Source organism: Ahaetulla prasina, chromosome 7, assembly GCF_028640845.1.
Source record: "Ahaetulla prasina isolate Xishuangbanna chromosome 7, ASM2864084v1, whole genome shotgun sequence".
NCBI classification, from domain to species: domain Eukaryota; kingdom Metazoa; phylum Chordata; class Lepidosauria; order Squamata; family Colubridae; genus Ahaetulla; species Ahaetulla prasina.
In genome coordinates this window covers 17,659,589-17,681,135 of record NC_080545.1, presented here as the reverse complement: position 1 = coordinate 17,681,135, position 21,547 = coordinate 17,659,589, and the positions used below count along the sequence as shown (strand labels likewise).

The window sequence follows — 21,547 nt, the reverse complement described above, 5'->3', positions numbered from 1 at the left end:
CTCCTCCTCCTGCCCCCCTCTCGGATTCGGCGTTCATTTCTTGCCTTTGCGGAGCGGAGGTGTTGGGGGGGGGAGGGTTTGGGAATAGATTTGGCAGAGGAGATTACCGTAATTTTGCTCACTGTTTACGAGCAAGTCTCGGGTTACAATGTTCACTCGGGGGAGTGAAACGCAAAGTATAGTTAGCCTGAAAAAAAACTGAACCGTGTGACTGGCGGGAGAGAAGGACGGCGCCGGGAGGGGCGGGGGGAGAAATCGTTTGTTCTTGCCGTATTTCTCCGCTTTCCAAGAGGCTTTTCTTTTTCACCTCTTTCTCCCCACCTCCCCAATTTCCATAGGGGGAAAAAAAAACCCTGGGGAAAACTTGGCAAAAAATAAAATAAAATAAAAAGTACTGAGTGCAAATGTTTTTTTTTTATACTGTAGTTGGAGTTTTCCACGTTTCTTTCACATTCAAGGCAGCATTCTCCCCCCATCCCTCGCTGCTTTTCCAAAACATGCTTTGAAACCTTTGCATTTTATTGGGATGTATTCGTGACAACGCCCCTCCGCCCCCACCGCAGGCAAGAGGAGGACGAGTGGGAGGGGGGCGAAAATGTCGACGCCCCTCCGCCCCGCCCCTCCGCCGACCACCGCCGCCGCCGCCATCAAAAGCGGCGGAAGAAACGCCGGAGGCCAGCCGCCCACCTATGCCAAGGTCTCCTGGCTCTTTCGCTCTCTGTAAGCAGCGGCTTCTCGGCAGCGTCGCCCCCTCCATGGATCGGCTCCTTCCCCAGCACTGAAGGCATCCTTAGGAATACACCTCCACCTCCAGGAAAATAAAAAGAGGCAGAGAAGGTAAATCGCCCGCCCCGTTCGGAAAGGAAGGGGAGAGGACTCCAATGGAAGAAGGGAGAGGAGAATTACCAATAACAAACACAAAGCGCTGGGTTAGAGGTGCCTTGTCATGTACAAGGAGATCAGAGAGGGCAACCACCGCGAAACAATAATCAGACTCAAAACGGGCTGCTTATTTGCCATTTGCTCTGGGTAGAACGGGTTTTTTTTTTTAAAAAAATTGGTTTGGAGAAGGAAAGCTAATTTGCTGATCTGCGCGAGGGTCGGTTTCTTTTGCCTCCCTTCTTCTTCCTCCTCCTTCTTCCCACCCTAGCTTGCAATGCCCCCATCTCTCCTCCTCCTCCTCCTCCTCCTGCCCCCCTCTCGGATTCGGCGTTCATTTCTTGCCTTTGCGGAGCGGAGGTGTTGGGGGGGGAGGGTTTGGGAATAGATTTGGCAGAGGAGATTACCGTAATTTTGCTCACTGTTTACGAGCAAGTCTCGGGTTACAATGTTCACTCGGGGGAGTGAAACGCAAAGTATAGTTAGCCTGAAAAAAAACTGAACCGTGTGACTGGCGGGAGAGAAGGACGGCGCCGGGAGGGGCGGGGGGGAGAAATCGTTTGTTCTTGCCGTATTTCTCCGCTTTCCAAGAGGCTTTTCTTTTTCACCTCTTTCTCCCCACCTCCCCAATTTCCATAGGGAAAAAAACCCTGGGAAAACTTGGCAAAAATAAAATAAAATAAAAAGTACTGAGTGCAAATGTTTTTTTTATACTGTAGTTGGAGTTTTCCACGTTTCTTTCACATTCAAGGCAGCATTCTCCCCATCCTCGCTGCTTTTCCAAAAGCGGCGGAAGAAAACGCCGGAGGCCAGCCGCCGCCCAAAGCAGGCCGGCCGAGCTGGCAAAGCATGCCGGCAGCATTTGGGCTCGTCCTGCCGGCCCAGCTGTTCCCGAGGGCAAAAAACCCTCTCCCTGGGTCGGCTCTGCAAGGTATACTCGAGTATATACGGTATATTAAAGCTGTTAATTAATAACACGTGTCTATACAAAACTCAGCTTCTTAGACTGACTGGGAGATTATTACAGTACAAGTAATGAAATTGAACATTTTGAACAACAATCTTCAAAAAGAATTAAAGCATCAGAATGGCTTTGTAATCTTTTGGAGCTATATAAAGCTCCAAGACAAGGACACAATTGGTAAAAAAAATGTGAAAACCCTGAAAAGTAATAGGGAGGCTATATCTGACATTCTGCCTGAGACAAAACTATGATGAGAAATTATTCCAAACAGAAGTATCACTTCTCTACAAATGTACTTAATCAGGACAGTTTTATCCACAGGATTGGCTTCAGCATTAGTACTAAAAACATTTACTCAAATAAATACAAGAGATGATGAAAAATCTGTGATCCTAAGACATATAAACAGCTACATTAAAGCCAGTTTGGTGTAATGGTTAAGGTATTGGTCTAGAAACCAGCGTTCTAGGCCTCCCTTTGGCATGAAAGCTAGCAGAGTGACTTTGGGCCATTACTAACTCTGTCCAACTCATCTCACAGGACTGTAGAGAAAACAGGAGACATTTAAGTATGTTTGCCTCTTGAGTTGTGATAGTATCACAACTCAAGGGGCAAACATGAGAAGTGACAGTATCACTTTTTACTGCGCTAATGACGTCACCCTTGGAACACTGTATCCAGTTCTGTTCACCATGATACAAAAGGGATGCTGAGACCCTAAAAGTGTGCAGAGAAGAGCAACATAGATGATAAGAGGTCTGTAGGCTAAACTATATGAGGAACAATTAATGGAGCTAGGTATGTCTAACTTAACAGAGAGAAATATTTAGGTGTGACATGATAGTCTCCCAATGCTTCAGCTTTGTCACAAAGAAGAGATCCACTTATTCTCCAAAGCACCAGAGTGCAGGACAAGATGTAATTGGTGGAAACTTAAAAAGAGATACAGCTTAGAACTAAGGAGAAATTTCCTGACAGTGAGAGCAATTAACCAATGAAACAGCTTGCCGTCTGGAGTTGTGCAGGTTTTTAATAACAGATTGGACAACCACTTCACCGGCATGGCCACTCCTGCCTTCCTGCTCAAGTTCGACTAGAAGATCTTCAAGGTCCCTTCCAGCCCTATGATTCTATGTTCTATTGGCAGCTAGTTCAAACAGCAAGCCAATTGCCAGGACCACAAACTGCAGTGAGAATCATATATTGATGGGAGTCCTGCTTGGAGTTTTGCCTGGACTTGGTAGCAACTAGAAAAGAACCACACCTCATTGCAACTATTGCAAGAACATTTGGGGAAAGACAAAGGTTGTATGCTACTTCGTAGATTTTGAGCCTTTTGTTTGAACTGAGAGTTAGAGACTGAGTACAAAGGATTCAAGATATTTACATGGCAACAACAACTTACAAAACCTAGAAAGGTAGAGTTAACCCAAAGCAATAGCCTATTATTGGGGAAGTTGCATTTGTGTACAGATTTGCTATGTTGGTCCTTGCCACTTCTTGGAAAGCAAAAAATTCTCATACCAGTACATAATACTTTTATATGACAGTACTCAACTGCTCTATATAACATTACCTCTCTCCATTCTTTATTTCCCATCCCTTGGGTATATAAAACGCAAACTGCAAAAGAGAAAGAAAACACAATCAATATCAAAAATGCATGTATATTAACATTCCATTATAGACTAATGATTAAGCTATAATATTAGGCAGATTTTAAAACTATATAACACAAATTATATTTAAGAGTTAATAAACTGAATACCTGAAATTTGAATATCCGTATGTGGTGTTTTGTTCATTTTTAAAGAAATGTAACAGATAATTGTATTTTGAGTCAGAGTTTAATGTATACTAAAAACATTTATTCAAATAAATACAAGAGATGATGAAAAATCTGTGATCCTAAGACATATAAACAGCTACATTAAAGCCAGTTTGGTGTAATGGTTAAGGTATTGGTCTAGAAACCAGCGTTCTAGGCCTCCCTTTGGCATGAAAGCTAGCAGAGTGACTTTGGGCCATTACCTAACTCTGTCCAACTCATCTCACAGGACTGTAGAGAAAACAGGAGACATTTAAGTATGTTTGCCTCTTGAGTTGTGATAGTATCACAACTCAAGGGGCAAACATGAGAAGTGACAGTATCACTTTTTACTGCGCTAATGACGTCACCCTTGGAACACTGTATCCAGTTCTGTTCACCATGATACAAAAGGGATGCTGAGACCCTAAAAGTGTGCAGAGAAGAGCAACATAGATGATAAGAGGTCTGTAGGCTAAACTATATGAGGAACAATTAATGGAGCTAGGTATGTCTAACTTAACAAAGAGAAATATTTAGGTGTGACATGATAGTCTCCCAATGCTTCAGCTTTGTCACAAAGAAGAGATCCACTTATTCTCCAAAGCACCAGAGTGCAGGACAAGATGTAATTGGTGGAAACTTAAAAAGAGATACAGCTTAGAACTAAGGAGAAATTTCCTGACAGTGAGAGCAATTAACCAATGAAACAGCTTGCCGTCTGGAGTTGTGCTGGTTTTTAATAACAGATTGGACCACCACTTCACCGGCATGGCCACTCCTGCCTTCCTGCTCAAGTTCGACTAGAAGATCTTCAAGGTCCCTTCCAGCCCTATGATTCTATGTTCTATTGGCAGCTAGTTCAAACAGCAAGCCAATTGCCAGGACCACAAACTGCAGTGGGAATCATATATTGATGGGAGTCCTGCTTGGAGTTTTGCCTGGACTTGGTAGCAACTAGAAAAGAACCACACCTCATTGCAACTATTGCAAGAACATTTGGGAAAAGACAAAGGTTGTATGCTACTTCGTAGATTTTGAGCCTTTTGTTTGAACTGAGAGTTAGAGACTGAGTACAAAGGATTCAAGACATTTACATGGCAACAACAACTTACAAAACCTAGAAAGGTAGAGTTAACCCAAAGCAATAGCCTATTATTGGGGAAGTTGCATTTGTGTACAGATTTGCTATGTTGGTCCTTGCCACTTCTTGGAAAGCAAAAAATTCTCATACCAGTACATAATACTTTTATATGACAGTACTCAACTGCTCTATATAACATTACCTCTCTCCATTCTTTATTTCCCATCCCTTGGGTATATAAAACGCAAACTGCAAAAGAGAAAGAAAACACAATCAATATCAAAAATGCATGTATATTAACATTCCATTATAGACTAATGATTAAGCTATAATATTAGGCAGATTTTAAAACTATATAACACAAATTGTATTTAAGAGTTAATGAACTGAATACTTGAAATTTGAATATCTGTATGTGGTGTTTTGTTCATTTTTAAAGAAATGTAACAGATAATTGTATTTTGAGTCAGAGTTTAATGTATACTAAAAACACTCAAATTTACCAGAAATATCTCTTCCTGTTAACTTACACCTGAGTATACAATACACAGGCTGTATGCCTCCCCCAAGGAAGAGCTCACAGAGGGAACAGAGACCCCTCCCCAGGTTTCACGGAAAATAGATTTATTGTAGAAAATTCAAAGTTCAAAATTTGTCCATTGCACTGGGAGATAAGGGAGGGGGAGGCATAATCTTGGCTTAGTCCACTTTTTTTACTTTATCCCTTCCACACCACATATGGCCAACTACAGTCAGCCATTAAAAACTATTGCCAATCCCACCTTACATCACATTTTTAAAGTGTCATTTTAACTATAAAAATGTAATATATTTTATTGTACAACAGTAAAGGAAAGAGACTCAGTTGGAAAACAGTAGACATATTAATTTTAAGGCTGAGTGTAATAGAATTCATGCTTCTACTCAGATTTGTCTCTTGACAAGCTTCTGTTTTTAACATCTTGAATGTTATATATTAAAAATAAAAAAAATGTTTCATAGCCTATTTTATCAATTTTTGGAAACAAAAAACAAAATAGGCCTTGGAAAAACAGGCACAAAATATCTACTTTTTTTTTCAAGCTTTCATATCTCTAAACACAGCCTACCTCAAAACTACAATCAAATAGGCATTCAATTAATCAACATCTGGCTTTTAAATTCCTACAATAAAATCTCAATTCAACAATACATTTGGGGGAAGGGGTATCTAAAATTATATCATTGTAATGTATATTATTTATGCAAATGTACATTATTTGCATAATTATGCAATTAATTTACATTATTTATGCAAATGTACATTATTTGCATAATTATGCAATTAATTTTAAGGCTGAGTGTAATAGAATTCATGCTTCTACTCAGATTTGTCTCTTAACAAGCTTCTATTTTTAACATCTTGAATGTTATATATTAAAAATAAAAAAAATGTTTCATAGCCTATTTTATCAATTTTTGGAAACAAAAAACAAAATAGGCCTTGGAAAAACAGGCACAAAATATCTACTTTTTTTTTCAAGCTTTCATATCTCTAAACACAGCCTACCTCAAAACTACAATCAAATAGGCATTCAATTAATCAACATCTGGCTTTTAAATTCCTACAATAAAATCTCAATTCAACAATACATTTGGGGGAAGGGGTATCTAAAATTATATCATTGTAATGTATATTATTTATGCAATTAATTTACATTATTTATGCAAATGTACATTATTTGCATAATTATGCAATTAATTTTAAATGTAATTTTATCAACATGCTATTTGCACAACTGCATGATTATGCAAAAATACATTGAAGCAAATTACATAAATTATGTCAATTGTCTGAACTGCTTTGGAAATAATAGACTTTGCTCACTATTTGGGGTAAAGCCTGAGATACAATTCTGCCCATTACATCTGATGTCTCCTAAACAGAGTTCCCAAGAATTTTACCTGCTTTATGAAGGCATTACCACAGATAAAGATTTTTATATTGTTTCTAAAGCCTATCATGAAGTTTTGCAAGATGATATATTATTATTATTATTATTATTATTATTATTATTATTATTATTATTATTATTATTATTATTATTATTATTATTATTATTATTATTATTAAATGAAGAGCCTTTCACTTCTTATTTGGAAGTACAATTTGAATTACCTGCTGAGGAAACTCATATTTTCAGCCAGTTCCTTGAATAACTCAAACTAAACAAAGAATAGCTAAATTAGTAGCTAAAATAATCTTAGCAATATAGCCAGACGTGATAAAGAAACAACAGTAAATTTACAATTTTGTTTCTTCATTGCTTTATCCTAAAAGTGAAATACAAAAATAGTACTTACTTGGATCAGATTTTGAAAATGTATCTCTATCCAAAAGGTTCCTATTAATAAAACAAAATAAAATGATATTTTTGTTAAAAACATTTTACTCAAACTGCATAAGACTAGAGGCTTTTAAGAAGAGACTAGATAACTAAAGCAAAACTTTAGTTTAAACTTTGGGAGTCTGTAAGCTGAAGCGGGTGATACAAGGCAATAGATCATCCCAGGATTGAGACAAAAATCAACAGTATTAAAGATAAGGAAAAAGAATAAGTTTACAAACTGTTTTAAGCCAAAAAATACTCTAATGTAATTCTAAGTGTAATTAAATGCCTTTCAGTTTTACCTAATCCGAGACTCTAATCATCCAAGACTCTAATCAACTCTCACAAAAGACAGCCAAAATTCCTCTGGTCAAAATCTGACAGAACACTGCCCCCACCCCCCAGGTCAGGTGACGCCCTCTGGGCACATCTGGGCATATCCCTCTGGGCACATTAAATTTGATTTAAAGGGCCAGCTGCTGAAGAGTACAGCATCCATCTACTGAAAAGTGGCACAAAAACAGCAAGAAACATTAAATCAACAGACAGCCCATATTAAAATAGTGCTCATATGCCTCCCCAAGTTTTTCTGTCAGACCAATGGCAGAATTCTCTTTATCTGGGGGAAGATATTGGTTTCTCCTATCATGCTCAGACCACTCCCCGGTGAGCCTCCAATTCTCTGGCATTTACCCCCCTCTGGCGCACCTCAGATGATTAATGGATCCAGCTTGGGGTTGTTCTGGAAAACCTGCTACATGGTCTCATCAAAGCCTTGGTGCTCAATGAAATGGGAGAGGGGTCACAGCCTTGGATCTCTTTGTGCACATGGGTCCCAATAACACCCATGTTATGCAGAGGAGCTGAGGGAGATAAGGAGGGCTAAGAGATGCTTAGAGTGCCACTGGCAAATGAGGAGGAATGAAAACAATTGAACATGAACTAAAGCCACTATTAGAGTCCATTTTATGATGGTAAAAGCAGAAAAATGCGCCATTATTTCTGCGCCATTAATAAATCCACAAAGATTTGCTCAGTGGTCCTATTTTTGTGACTCAGTCCTTCCTCGGGGGGAGTAAGATTGGGTTCCACCTGAAGGTTCGGTGCCAGGAACATGCAGATTAAGTCGCTCATATTCACTCTAGTGCAGGGGTCAGCAACCCATGCCTTTGAAGCTGCATGTGGCTCTTTCATCCCTCTGCTGCGGCTCCCTGTTGCTGGTCGGCTCCACAATTGATAAGGCTTTCGGTTAGGATAGGTAGAGGAAAATGGACGCCGCGCTAGGAGGAGACTATGATGGGGGAACCGGACTTCCGGTTGGCTCCAGAATTGAACGGGGGTTTCTGGTTAAGACCTTTGTGGCTCTTTGAGTGTTTAAGGTTGCCGACCCCTACTCTAGTGGAGCTTTATGGCAATGCCCATTGTGATTTCAGGGGTGAAGTTTTGCAAGATTATCCGGGGAGAGTTTGCTTGCATTGCAAAGCTGCCCAGGAGGGAACACATAACTGGGTCTGGGCAATGATTAATACTCCTTGAGGGAAGGAGTGGTTCCTCCTAAGGAGGCAGTAGTATACCCTCTCCTGAAAGGATGATTACTTGACCCAATGAGTCTGGACAGCTTTCACCCAGTCTCCAACCTCTCCTTTTTAGGGAAAGTTGTGAAGAAGGTGGTCACATGGCAGCTGCAGAGGACCTAGATTTGTTCATTCTTGGATTGGACCCTTGTGAACTCTTGTCTGAACTACTGCACTGTGCTCTATATGGGGCTTCCCTATAAGAATATTCAGAAGCTTCAACTGGTACAGAATGCAGCTGCATAGATACAAAAGAGGTGTCAGACATCTGACATGTGTAACAGCCCTGCTTCAGGAGCTGCACTAAATGCCAGGGTGCTTCTGAGTGCAATTCAAGGAGCTGATGATCACTTTTAAAGTCCTTCAGGGCTTGGGGCAAAGTTATCTTAGAGACCATTTTTTGCCAGTCATTTCTATCCATCCAATTCAGGCAGGCAGGTTAGGCACATTGTAAGTCCATCAGCCAAGGAATGTCAGAGGGTGGGAACCAGGAGACTTGCCTTCTATACTGTTACCTCTGACCCCTGGAATTTTCTTCCCTCCAGATATCAGGATGACTCGAGCTTTTTGGCCTTTTGCAAGGCACTGAAGACTGTAGGTCTTGGCATATTCGGGTCTTTTCCCATGTAAGGTTGAGAGTATCTTGGCGACGTTTCGACGAGGTCTCACTCATCATCTTCAGGCTTTTGCTTTCGGCTTCGTGCTTGTGTGAGCAAAGCATGGTCAGAGCTGCCGTCTCTCTATAAATACTTGGTTGGTGTGCTCCAACTCATCGGAAGGACGGGACCACACCAACCGAGTATTTATAGAGAGACGGCAGCTCTGACCACGCTTTGCTCACACAAGCACAAAGCCGATAGCACCAGCCTGAAGATGAAACGTCGCCAAGATACTCTCAACCTTACACAGGAAAAGACCCAAATATGCCAAGACCTATAGATAGATAGATAGATAGATAGATAGATAGATAGATAGATAGATAGATAGATAGATATACAGATACAGATATAGATATAGATATAGATATAGATATAGATATAGATATTACTGTTTTGATTGTTTTATGATGTACACTGCCTAGAATCAAATCAAATCAATCAATAAAATGGTCTGATAACAAAACCTATAAAACAAAACAGGCTTGAGACAAAAGCCAGGTTTTCAAAGTTTTCTGGAACCCTAGAAGAGAGGGTGCCATCCTTAACTCAGGGTGGGGGGATGTTTCCTAGAGGGTAGGGATTCCAACAGAAAAGCACGCTTCCTAAATGCCGCAAAGTGGCAATATTTAATGGAACACCTGCTGGAACAAACTGGACTGGCAGAAACAATTGGAGATAAGTGGTCACTTAGAAATCCTGGCCCTATGTCATACAATCTACTTTAAAAGATGGAAATAAAGAAGCAAGAAGCATATTCCAGAAATGAGAACACCTAAAAAAATAGCCACAGAGATCTAATAAAGCCCTAAGGTGGCCATTGTTCTTGAAAGGTAAAGTACCTAGAAAAGAAGGCAAGAGCACAATCCTCCAAAATGATGCTCTCAGTAATCCTTTTTACAGAAAATGAGAGATTTTCTGACATAACTCTGGAGATGCAGTATATTAGAAATAGCAGAATGATTTAGTGTTAACTCTAGAACTCTACATGGCTTTCCTGCAGAAGAATGTTGATTCTTCTGAATCAGCAGATTACACTATCATTGTGGCATGGAAGTCTATGTCCTTAAAAATAGGCAAGTAGACAACATGGGGAGAACATTAAAGTCAATTAAGCTGCCTAAAGTCTTGAGGCTAGGGGTCTATAACTGTATTGTTCTAGCCATGGAAATGAACTTGATGTCTGGCAACCCTCAACGCTATAGAACATTGTAGTCTTTAAGGCTGGTGGACTTTTATCAAGATTAGTAGGAGTATAGATTGCAGTTAAATGAAGTTGTGAAATGAAATAGCTATTGTTAGCTATTCAGGCTAGCATGAAGTTCAGAATCCCATACTAGGTGTTACCAGTTTTATTAATCTGTCCTTTCTGAAGGTCTTCAATTCTGGCCATAGCCTCCAGCTTAAATTCAGTGTGGTGAAGCAAGGCATAATGGCTCAGGGCAATGGAAGAAAACATAAACTTAACTGTCTAGTCAGCAATGCAATGAGTCTTAAAACTCTTAAATATGTTATGGCAAGTATCACAAATTAGTACTGTTGTGTTTAAATTTAAAGGGCTGGGGCTCAGAATATATTTATATAGTATGCATATGAGCATTTGCATCATATTTTTCATGATTCTGTAAAATTATTTTTAATCTCCCATCTTTTCAAATTTTCAGATTATCTTTTCAGGCTCAAAGAATGTGAATTTTTTCCATTTTTATCCCATAATTTTTCTAATACATTTATGATCAGTTTTATGAATATTACCATTCTATTATTTTTTTTACAGCAACCTCAAACCTAGACTTTAGGTGGTTATGACTGGAAAAATGAACTTGCCAGCTGGAGTCAAATGGATCCAGAGTTTTTGTTATTACCCTGGAAGTAGGAGGGGTTAAAACAGTCCCAACCTCTCCTTAACTGATGAGTTTGTTTTATAAAAGATAACTGAAAGAAAGCATGTGGCTGAGTATATCAAGAAAGGATTCAAGCAACAAAGAGAGCAGAGACTTGGGAATGAGAAACCTCTAACCCAAAGACAAGCAACTCAGAGTAGTTTTCAGATAGGAAGAGAATTGCGAGAATTGCAAGAATAGAATAGAATAGAATAGAATAGAATATAATTTTTTATTGGCCAAGTGTGATTGGACACACACGGAATTTGTCTTGTGCATACGCTCTCAGTATACATAAAAGAAAAGATACGTTCATCAAGAATTCTAAGATACAACCCTTAATGATAGTCATAGGGTACAAATAAGCAATCAGGAAACAATCAATATTAATATAAATCGTAAGGAAACAAGCAACAAAGTTACAGCCAAACAGTTATAAGTGGAAAGAAATGAGTGATGGGAACGATGAGAAGACTGTTGAGAGGCAGAGCTGACACACAAGGGAGGAAAAGAGCCCAATTAGAGTCCATAGCTAAGTTCCACCATGTGCAGGAGCTGTAAGAACCAGCTGCAGACTGTAATTTCTTCCGACTGGGGAGGGGAGAAAAACCTTCACAAGTCTACAGTGAAAAGGATTTTCGCATGAAAATGCACTGAGATTGGCAACTGGAAAAGAAGATCCGGAGGAAAAGGGAAGATTTAAAAAGCTAAGAAATAGTTAATGTAAGAAAACATAGTGCCACAAAAATAGAAATAGGAATAGAGAAATAGAACATAGAGAAAGAAATTTACAACTATTTCTATTTTTATTCAAACTATACATTTCTATTTCTAGATTGAATAAAAATAGAAATAGTTGTAAATTTATAGTGATAGGAAGACAGTAAAATCAGGTACAAATTTAATTTTAACAATTTTTTTTTGGGGGGGAAACAGTGTTACTGTTGTGTTACTGTTCTGTATAATCTTAAAACCCTATCAATGATGCAATAAAAAGGACAGGTAGTCCTCGACTTACTGCAGTTTGTTTAATGAACGTTTGAAGTTACAAAGACACTGAAAATTGTGGTCGTTAAGTCGTGGACTACCTATATAATGAAATGAACATCCAGGATATAATCTAATATTAAACTATAGAATTTGACATTAAATTAAAAGAAACATGGAAACATAGAACCATAGGCCTGGAAGGGACCTTTGAAGTCCTCTAATCCAACCCCATGCTCCATGAGACTAAACCAGGGCTGTCAAACTTGCAGCCCACAGGCCGGATGCGTCACGCACTGGCCATGCCCATGCCCGGTTTAGTGAAGGGGAAAAAAGTCCTGATACGTCAGGTGATGCCACCATGACGATGTGAGTTTGACACCCCTGCTTTAGACCATCCTGGACAAATGGATGTCCAATCTTTTCTTGAAAACCTCCAGCAACGGAGCACCCACAATTCCGGGAGGTGAGCTGTCCTATTAGTCAGTTGTTCTTAGGAAATTTCTCCTTACTACCAGGTTGTATCTCTCTTTAACAAATTCCACCCATTACTTCTTGTCCTACCCTCAGATGCTTTGAAAAATAAGTTGTTCCCTCTTCTCTGAGACTGCTCTTCAAGTACTGGAAGATAGTACTCTTCCAGTATCATGTCACCCCTAAACCTTCTCTTCTTTAGGCTAGATATAGTTAGTTCCCTTAACCCTGTGATGACGAACCTATGGCACACGTGCCGGAGGTGGCACACAGAGCCATCTCTCTGGGCACGGCAACAGTCGCCTGTTGCTATTCTGGATTCCGGCGCATGCGGGAGCTCTGGAAACCAAAGAGCAGCTCCCTGGCACGCATGCGCCTGCCAGGAAGCTGAGCGTCCAGTGTGCATGTGCACTGGCCAGCTGGTCTTCGCATGTGCATGGATGCTAGAAACTGGAAGACCAAGTGACCCGCATGCATGCACATGCTGGAAACCAGGAACTGCGCGTACGTGCCAGGGAGCTGCTCTTCCGGTTTCCGGGGCTCCCACCTCACATGCACGCTCCCGTTTCGGCACTCAGTGCTGAAAAGGTTCGCCAACACTGCCTTAACCGTTCATCATATGCTTTAGCCTCCAGACCTTTTATCATCTTTGGGTTAGGGCACACTCCTTCTAGTATCTCAGCATCTTTTTTTTTTCTCCAATTGGATGAAAATTTATCAATGAGAGATCCAACTTAGAACTAAGAAGTTCTAACTTGACAGTCTAAGCTGTCAGACACTCTCTTGACAGTGAGAACAATTAATCAGTAGAACAAGTTCCTCCTTACTTTTCTCATATCTCAATTGCATCTTGTTTGATAGGTCCAATGCTCAAGTCTGTCAAAATCCTTCTGAATTTTGACTCTATCTTTCAAAGCTTTAGCAATTCCCCTCAAGTTTATCCCCTCATCTAGATTTGTTAAAAAGAAGTTGAACAGCACGGGGGCCAAGACAGAATCTTGAGGTACCCACTGCATGTTTCCCTCCTTGTAGATGTAGTTCTATTCACACTGTGAATCCATCTGGTGATGGGGCTGATATAGGCTGCAATCTATTTTGACAAATGCCTTACTGAAGAGTCCATGTATTCTATAGCCATAGCATTTCCTTGATTCAGTAATTTAGTCATTTATCAAAGAAGGTAATAAGATTTGTTTAGCATGATCTGTTTTTAACAAACACATTGCTGACTTCTAGTAATTACCTTATTAAAATCCTGTGCTTGATTATCTTTTCTTGGATTTTCCCAGGTATTAATGTCAAGCTGATTGATCTTCCTGGTTCCACATGTTCTCCTTTTTAAAAATTGGAGAACCACAGCAGCTCATTTTCAGTCCTGTCAGTTCCCCCCACGCTCCAGGAGCATGGAAAGATTTTGCTCAGTGATTCAGAGATCACATCTGGCAGCTCCTTCAGCACTCTGAGATGTTAACAATCTGGTCCTGGAGATTATTATTATTATTATTATTATTATTATTATTATTATTATTATTATTATTATTATTATTATTATTAATAATAATAATAATAATATCAGAATTGGAAGGGACCTTGGAGGTCTTCTAGTCCAACCCCCTGCCCAGCAGGAAACCCTACACCATTTCAAACAAATGGCTATCCGACATTTTCTTAAAAATTTCCAGTGTTGGAGCATTCACAACTTCTGCAGGCAAGTTGTTCCACTGATTAATTGTTCTCACTGTCAGGAAATTTCTCCTTAGTTCTAGGTTGCTTCTCTCCTTGATTAGTTTCCACCCATTGCTTCTTGTTCTACCCTCAGGTGCATTGGAGAATAGTTTGACTCCCTCTTCTTTGTGGCAACCCCTGAGATATTGGATTTGTCTAGAGTGAATAGATATTCCCTTACTAAAAAATTTTTTTGCCTCTTTTGAACTGCATTCCTGTTCTATTTCTGCTGCTTTTGATAGGTTGGACTATTTTTTTTTCTTTTCGTGACAAATGCAAAGAAGAAATAAAGCAGTTCCACTTTCTCCTTGCTGCCTGCTACCACATTACGATTTTCTCAGATTAGTGAACTGATCATTTCCTTGTGTTTCTTCTTATTTTTTACATGCTAAAAGAAACATGTTTTTTGTTATTTTTGGCATTTGTTGCAAGTCTAGGTTAATTCTGAGCCTTAGCTTTCCTGACATCATCCTTGTAGATTTGAGCTATTTGTTGGCATTCTGTTTTAGTTATGTGCCCCTCATTTTATTTTTTTATACTTGTTCTTTTTGTCCTTTAGTTTCTTAGGCAGTTCTTTTTGCAACCATGCTGGTTTCATCTTGTGTCTCTTTTTTTCCTTCTGTGGTATTGTGTTTGACTAGTTTTTTTTTTATAATCCCATTTTTCAGTGTCCCCCAAGCATCCTGAATTGTTTTTCCCTTTAGGATTTTCATCCCAATCTTAGTTTGTTGAAGTCAGCTTTCTTGAAATCTAAAACAATGGATTGACTTTGTTCTGCCTACATTATTATGTTGAATTCTAATATGACATAATGACTCTTCCCCCAAAGTTCTTCTACCCCTTCAGTCATTACATCCCTATTAGTAAGAATGAAGTCCAGGATAGCTGACCCTCTATTCCCTTCTCTACCTTTTGGTTGACAAAATTGTCAACTAGACATGTCTTGTTTGATCTCCCAACTGATGCAGAGTTTATCTCCCAGTTGATGTAGCTGCTTAATGGGGCAGAAAATGTTCATTGTTGGCCACTTCAAGATTCAAACTTCCCTCTTGTGGACAGGTCATACTACCATTTCCTTCAAGGATGATGATTCCCCTTCCTCAAAGAATTCACCAATCAAATCTCTAGCTCCTCCTTGACAATCTGATTAGGTTAAAAAAGTCAAGAAACCAGATCATGTATAATACTGCCCACTTCATCAGAATCCACAACCTCAAATAAATCTCTCATTAGAAGATGTCTCCCTTAATTGAACTTTGACTAACCACCATCTAACTCTGATAAAATTATGAATGATTTTCCTCTATAAAATATCTAGTAAAAAAGGTCACAGTTGCTGGCCAATGATTCATTTTGTCACCATTCATCAATAGGGTTATTTCTCTTTGAACAGTATTATTGGATTGTATTTTGTAGTCATGAAAAGAACAAAAAAAATATGGATGCTTGTCACTCTTATTGTCACAGTATATAGTCAAACCTGAGTTTTAGCAGGCTGTAACTTTTCTAACTTTCCAGAAAGCCTTAAAAATCTGGTTCTTCCTCTAAGAATTGAATGGGGTGAGGCTGGAGCTGAGTGACTGTAAATGTTGATGTACTGAATGTTGTTTAGAAGCTGGGATTTTATTTATTTTACCTTCGACATTGGTATTATTATTTTTCTTTGTTTTTTATTATTGTTTTTGTGAGCTGCCCAGGGCTGTGGCCCATAAGATGTGCAGCCAATTAAACCTTTAAAAAAAATAAAAGTAAATATTTATTTATATCCATGCTTATCCATAATTATATTCACAACTTTTACTAGCACTGCTTTAGGTGTTTTTGTGTCATTTATCTCCTAGAGCAAGTAAATAAATTAAGTATAATATTTATATTAATGAAAAGAAGAGACTGCTGGGAGTAAACCTGTCTAATGCTTTTTTCAACCTACATTTGGAACCATAAGCCTTTGACCACAATAAAATACAATTTTCTTCTAAGTAATTACATCGTAATTTTTTTTTTGTACAATCCTCTTAGGACTATCTCATGTGTCAAACATTTTAAGCAATAAAGATGCTTGGTTATTTATTCAACCTCTACAGCTACTCAACTTGCAAACCACCCTAGGAAGCTCACAAATTCAAAAACATGTAAGTTTAAAAATTACAAATTTAAAATCAGTCATAAAAACAATGCTAATCCAAAGCAAATAACAGATTGGTAACTGAGGACACCAGCCAGCATACTATATTCACTCACTGCTCATGGCAACAGATAGGTCTTTAGTGTCTTACAAAAGCTAAACACAAAATTTCCTATGTGTTACATATACTAATAGCAAATTAACATGCAGCTTCAGAAAAAAGTGCCAGGGCTCTATTATGTAGGCTTTCATTTTTAACCACCTTTACTATTTACTCAGGATATTCTACCAAGAACAGAGACATATAATGTGCCCAACAATTCAAGCAATAGTTAAGAACTATTTAAGAAAATAATTTTCTTACCTACCGGTACTTAAGAAAACTGTGGAATGGACAGAACAGAAAAGCCCAGTTCCACTTAAATATGCAAGTTCTATTCAGAAATATTCTATGGCTGAGAATGACATTTGTGAGAAGCTTTCCTCTACTATCTGCATATTTCCATATTAAGCTTTTGCTTTTTCTCTCAGTTCCCTGGGCTGCTTACACAGCAGCTTAGGAAACAAAGGATATCACCAGGAAAAGGCTATTGGATGAGGGTGTTGTATGAATACATCCCATAAAACATTGGCATATATATGGCAATCTTTATTTTGTAATATAAAAACAATAGCCCAAGATCATGCAAATGCTTTATAGCTACTTGGGAATGAAAATCAGTAAGGTAAAATTTAGTCAAAGGACTGAAAATTCACCCACTGAGCAGAAATGATGGTCATTAAGAAGGCTAAACAACTACGAGATTAGAACTTGCAAAAGATGGGAAGGATTTAGATTAAAGGGCTAACAAATACCGGTACATTCTACAAATGGGGACCTGGCTTCACTAAAGGACACTTTTTCACAGATAACCTAAACATTGTGTTGACTGTATAATTCAACAACTATTCTACTTCAAGAGGGGGCTGCCAAATTTATCCTGAGTAAAACTGCAATTTCGGTGAAATAGGAAAACTGACGAATATGCAATATTCAATCTAATGCATATAAACTGCAAGAAAGAAAATAAGACCAGTTTTGTTACAATAAAAACAAGGTAAAATCTATGCCAGGGATTTCTCAGTACCAGTTTGTGACTTCATGGCTTGTATGCCAACTAAGTACGTTATTCATGAGTCACATTTATTCACATTTGACTTCATAATGTGAAGTCTGATAGAGAATACAATAAAAATGTAGGGGAGTTGGGATGGGAAAGATGCTATTATTAATCCATTGTCACCCTAGACCACTTCAACCAGCAGCCAAGTTGTCCACCTGCTAGAGTAAGGAGTTAATTAAAATAGTCTAAGAAATATAGAATTCACAAGATTACTGAATGTGTTGGGGTCATTTTCAAAAGGACAAGCTGAGCAAGTATAGTGAGGCTTAGTCTTGTTATAGAATGACAATGTAAAATGGATCTTTGATATTATCATTTCTAATTCTTTTCATTATGGCTTCATTATTAAAGTTCAGAGGATCCATGAAAAATAAATCAGATCTGGAGATGATTAGAATCCACCTATGAAAATCTATGTGAGGATGACTGAAAATGGCTTGGAATATTTTGAGTGTTCCTTTGCTAGTTAATACTGTACCTTTTAGTTGCTGCCCAGAAGAATTATTCTATATGGTAGGAAACTATTGCTGTAATATCATCCCCTATAAATTTTGGAACCCATACAATTCCTGTGATATGTTTACATGACAATTAAAGATGACACTGTACCTATCTGGATGCCTCCACTGATGTATTCTGAATAAGGTGTCTGTTTCTCATTTGTTCCACTCAGGCAAAATCAGTTTCAGCCAACTTTATTGTTTCAGGCAATTGTCAAGAACCTTAAACTGGTTTGAATTCTTAGGAACTATTTTGCATATTATCCCTTTCTTGGGGACAGTTACAGGGAGTAACTATTTAACAGTTACTGTACTCCCTTAGTAGGGAGGGTAGGGAATGCCAGGAAAGAATCTCTTACTAGAGCTTTGAATTGAAAGAGGGAATTTGAAATTTGTCATCCTAGAGCTCTAGATTGCCATTCTGAAATTTATAATAACATGAAGAATTTAAATTTACCAACAAAGAAATACAGGGAGACTAGTATAGCTATTTCAAGCTGTTTAGCTCTTACAACTAGCCATACCCTTCTGGGATTCAAACCCAGGCTGCTTGCATATTAGGCAGATGTATTAACCTCTAGGCCGCAGGCTCTTCTCATTTTGTTAACTGTACCAGGGGGAGATTAAGTATTTTTTTTCAATGAGACTGGTCTATCAGGGCAACCTGGTCTACCCAAATATGGAACAGAGCATATTGCTTCTGCTTTCACATTTTAGCCCCAATCCAAAAGCCTTTGCAGGCACAAAAAATAGTTTGTTGCGGAGTCGACTGCCTACGAAGGCTCCTGGATTGGGGCTAAAAGTTGAAAGTGGAAAAAACACTTATTTAACATGAAGAATAGTAAATTATTCAGTGTATTTGAACATTAAGGTTATTACATTTAAGATTAACAAAAACTTAAGTACAAATGACATCTTCTTTTCTAGGGATGAGTGTCCCAAATGTTTAGAATAGGGAGCACATTTGAAATTTTGAAAGCATATTTATTTTTAAATTTAAAAAATGAAAATAGGGTGTATTGTTGCCCTTGAGTTACAACCTGGAAACCTAAGCCCTCTGCTAATATTCATTTTTCTATCAGAAATAATCCAAAGCAATGATATGGGAAAAAATAAGGTCAGAATTATTACCAAACTACATACCCTGTTTTCCCCAAAATAATACATCCCCTGATAATAAGCCCAATCAGGCTTTTGAATGCATGGCAATAAGGCCAAGCGCTTATTTCAGGGTTCAAAAAAATATAAGACACGGTCTTATTTTTGAGAAAACATGGTAAATCTTAGGAACATAGGAAAAAAGCTGAGGAACAGTTTGCAGTGGGAATATACTGAGGGAGGGAGAGATTTTAACTACAAATATAGACCAAAGCCATAGCAAGAACCAAAGACATGAATTAATTATTTATTTTACATGAGAAAACCCCTATAATTAATAGTGATTATTAATTAATAATAGTAATAGTAAATGGAAAGAGGGACACATATCTAGGACAGAATACTAACAAACAGCTCAAAGCTGCAAAGATGAAGTCAGGAAAACTAAAGCTCAGAATGAAGTAAGACCTGCAACAAATGTCAAAAATAATTTTACAAAATTTCTTTCCAAACATAAAAAAACAAGAAAAAAAATCAAGGAAACAATGAATCCACTAATGGGAGAAATTGGCAAGGAAGTAACTGGCAGTAGAGAAAAAGCAGAGCTGCTTAATTATTTGCATCTGTCTTCATGCAAAAAGAAAATACAACCCAACTTACCCCAAAACAAAGCCGTAAAAGACATACTAGAAGTACAAATTAAAATGAGCAAGAAAAAGTTAAGAGAACACCAAACACCTGACATCTCTAGATGGATTCAAATCACCAGGTCCTGATGGATTACATTCCAGAATTCTGAAGAAACAGGGAGATGTGTGACCTCAGAACCATTGTACCATATCTTTCAAAGTTCTTGGAGTACCAGTGAATTTATCTGAGGACTGGAAAAGAGTTGATGTGGTTCCCATCTTCAAAAAAAAAAAAAAGTGGGGGGGGGGAGAATACCCAGACCCAGGAAACTATGGACCAATCAATCTGACATCAATATCTGGGGAGTTCCTGGAAAAGATAATCAAGCAACAAATCTGCAAACATCTAGAAACAAGCAAAATTATAACCGAAAGTCAACATAGGCTCGTCAAAAACAGATTATGCCAAACGAATCTTATTTCATTCTTTGATAGAGTGAGTAAACTAGTGAACCAGTGAAATGCTCTGGACATAGTATACTTGGATTTCAGTAATGCATTTGACAAAGGAGACCACAACCTACTTCTTGATAAGATAGAAAGACGTGGGATAGACACCACCACCACTAGATAGATTTGTAACTGACTGACAACATGTAGTCTTTAATGGAACATCAACATGGAGGGAAGTAAGCAGTGGAGTACCCCAAGGTTCTATTTTAAGCCCAGTACTCTTTAATATCTTCATAAATGATTTATATGAGAGGATAAAAGGGGAACTCATCAAATTTGCAGATGACACTAAGCTGGCAGGAATAGCCAACACCCCAGAAGATAGGGTCAAGACCCAGATGGATTTTAACAGACCTGAACACTGGAGCCTATCTAGCAAAATGAAATTCAATTTAGAGAAAAGTAAGATTTTACACTTAGGAAAGAAAAACCAATTGTATGGGTATAGATTAGGTGAATGGTTGACTCAACTGCAATAACTGTGAGGGATCTTAAATATGAGCCAGTAGTGTGTGGCAGCAGTCACAAAGGCCAATGCAATGCTACAGAGGGGTAGACTCTAGAACACATAAAGTATTAGTATCACTTTATAAAGCCTTAATAAGACCACACTTGGAATACTGCATCCAGTTTTGGTAACCACAATATAAAAAAGGTGTTGAGATTCTGGAAAGAGTGCAGAATGGTTGACTCAACTGCAATAACTGTGAAGGATCTTAATTATAAGCCAGTAGTGTGCGGCAGCAGTCTCAAAGGCCAATGCAATACTACAGAGGGGTAGAATCTAGAACACATAAAGTATTAGTATCACTTTATAAAGCCTTAATAAGACCACACTTGGAATACTGCATCCAGTTTTGGTAACCACAATATAAAAATGGTGTTAAGATTCTGGAAAGAGTGCAGAGAAGAGCCACAAAGATGATTAGGGGGTTGGAGGCTAAAACATATGAAGAATGGTTGCAGGAATTAGGTATGTCTCGTGAAAGGAATTAGATATGTCTAGTGTAGGGGAGACATGATAGCATTGTTTCAATATTTGAGGGGCTGCCACAAAGAGAAGAGGGCCAATTTATTTTTCAAAGCAGGAGAAGGCAAGAAAAAATGGACGGAAACT

At 38.4% G+C, this 21,547-nt stretch overlaps 1 protein-coding gene across 1 annotated transcript in view; it reads right to left on the bottom strand.

Moving 5' to 3' along the window:
• CPNE8 (copine 8) overlaps positions 1–21,547 on the bottom strand; it is a 77,951-nt gene that overhangs the window by 46,638 nt on the left and 9,766 nt on the right. Inside the window, 2 exon segments of the mRNA XM_058189800.1 lie at positions 4,937–4,983; positions 7,078–7,118. Coding sequence (XP_058045783.1) covers positions 4,937–4,983; positions 7,078–7,118 — 88 coding nt within the window.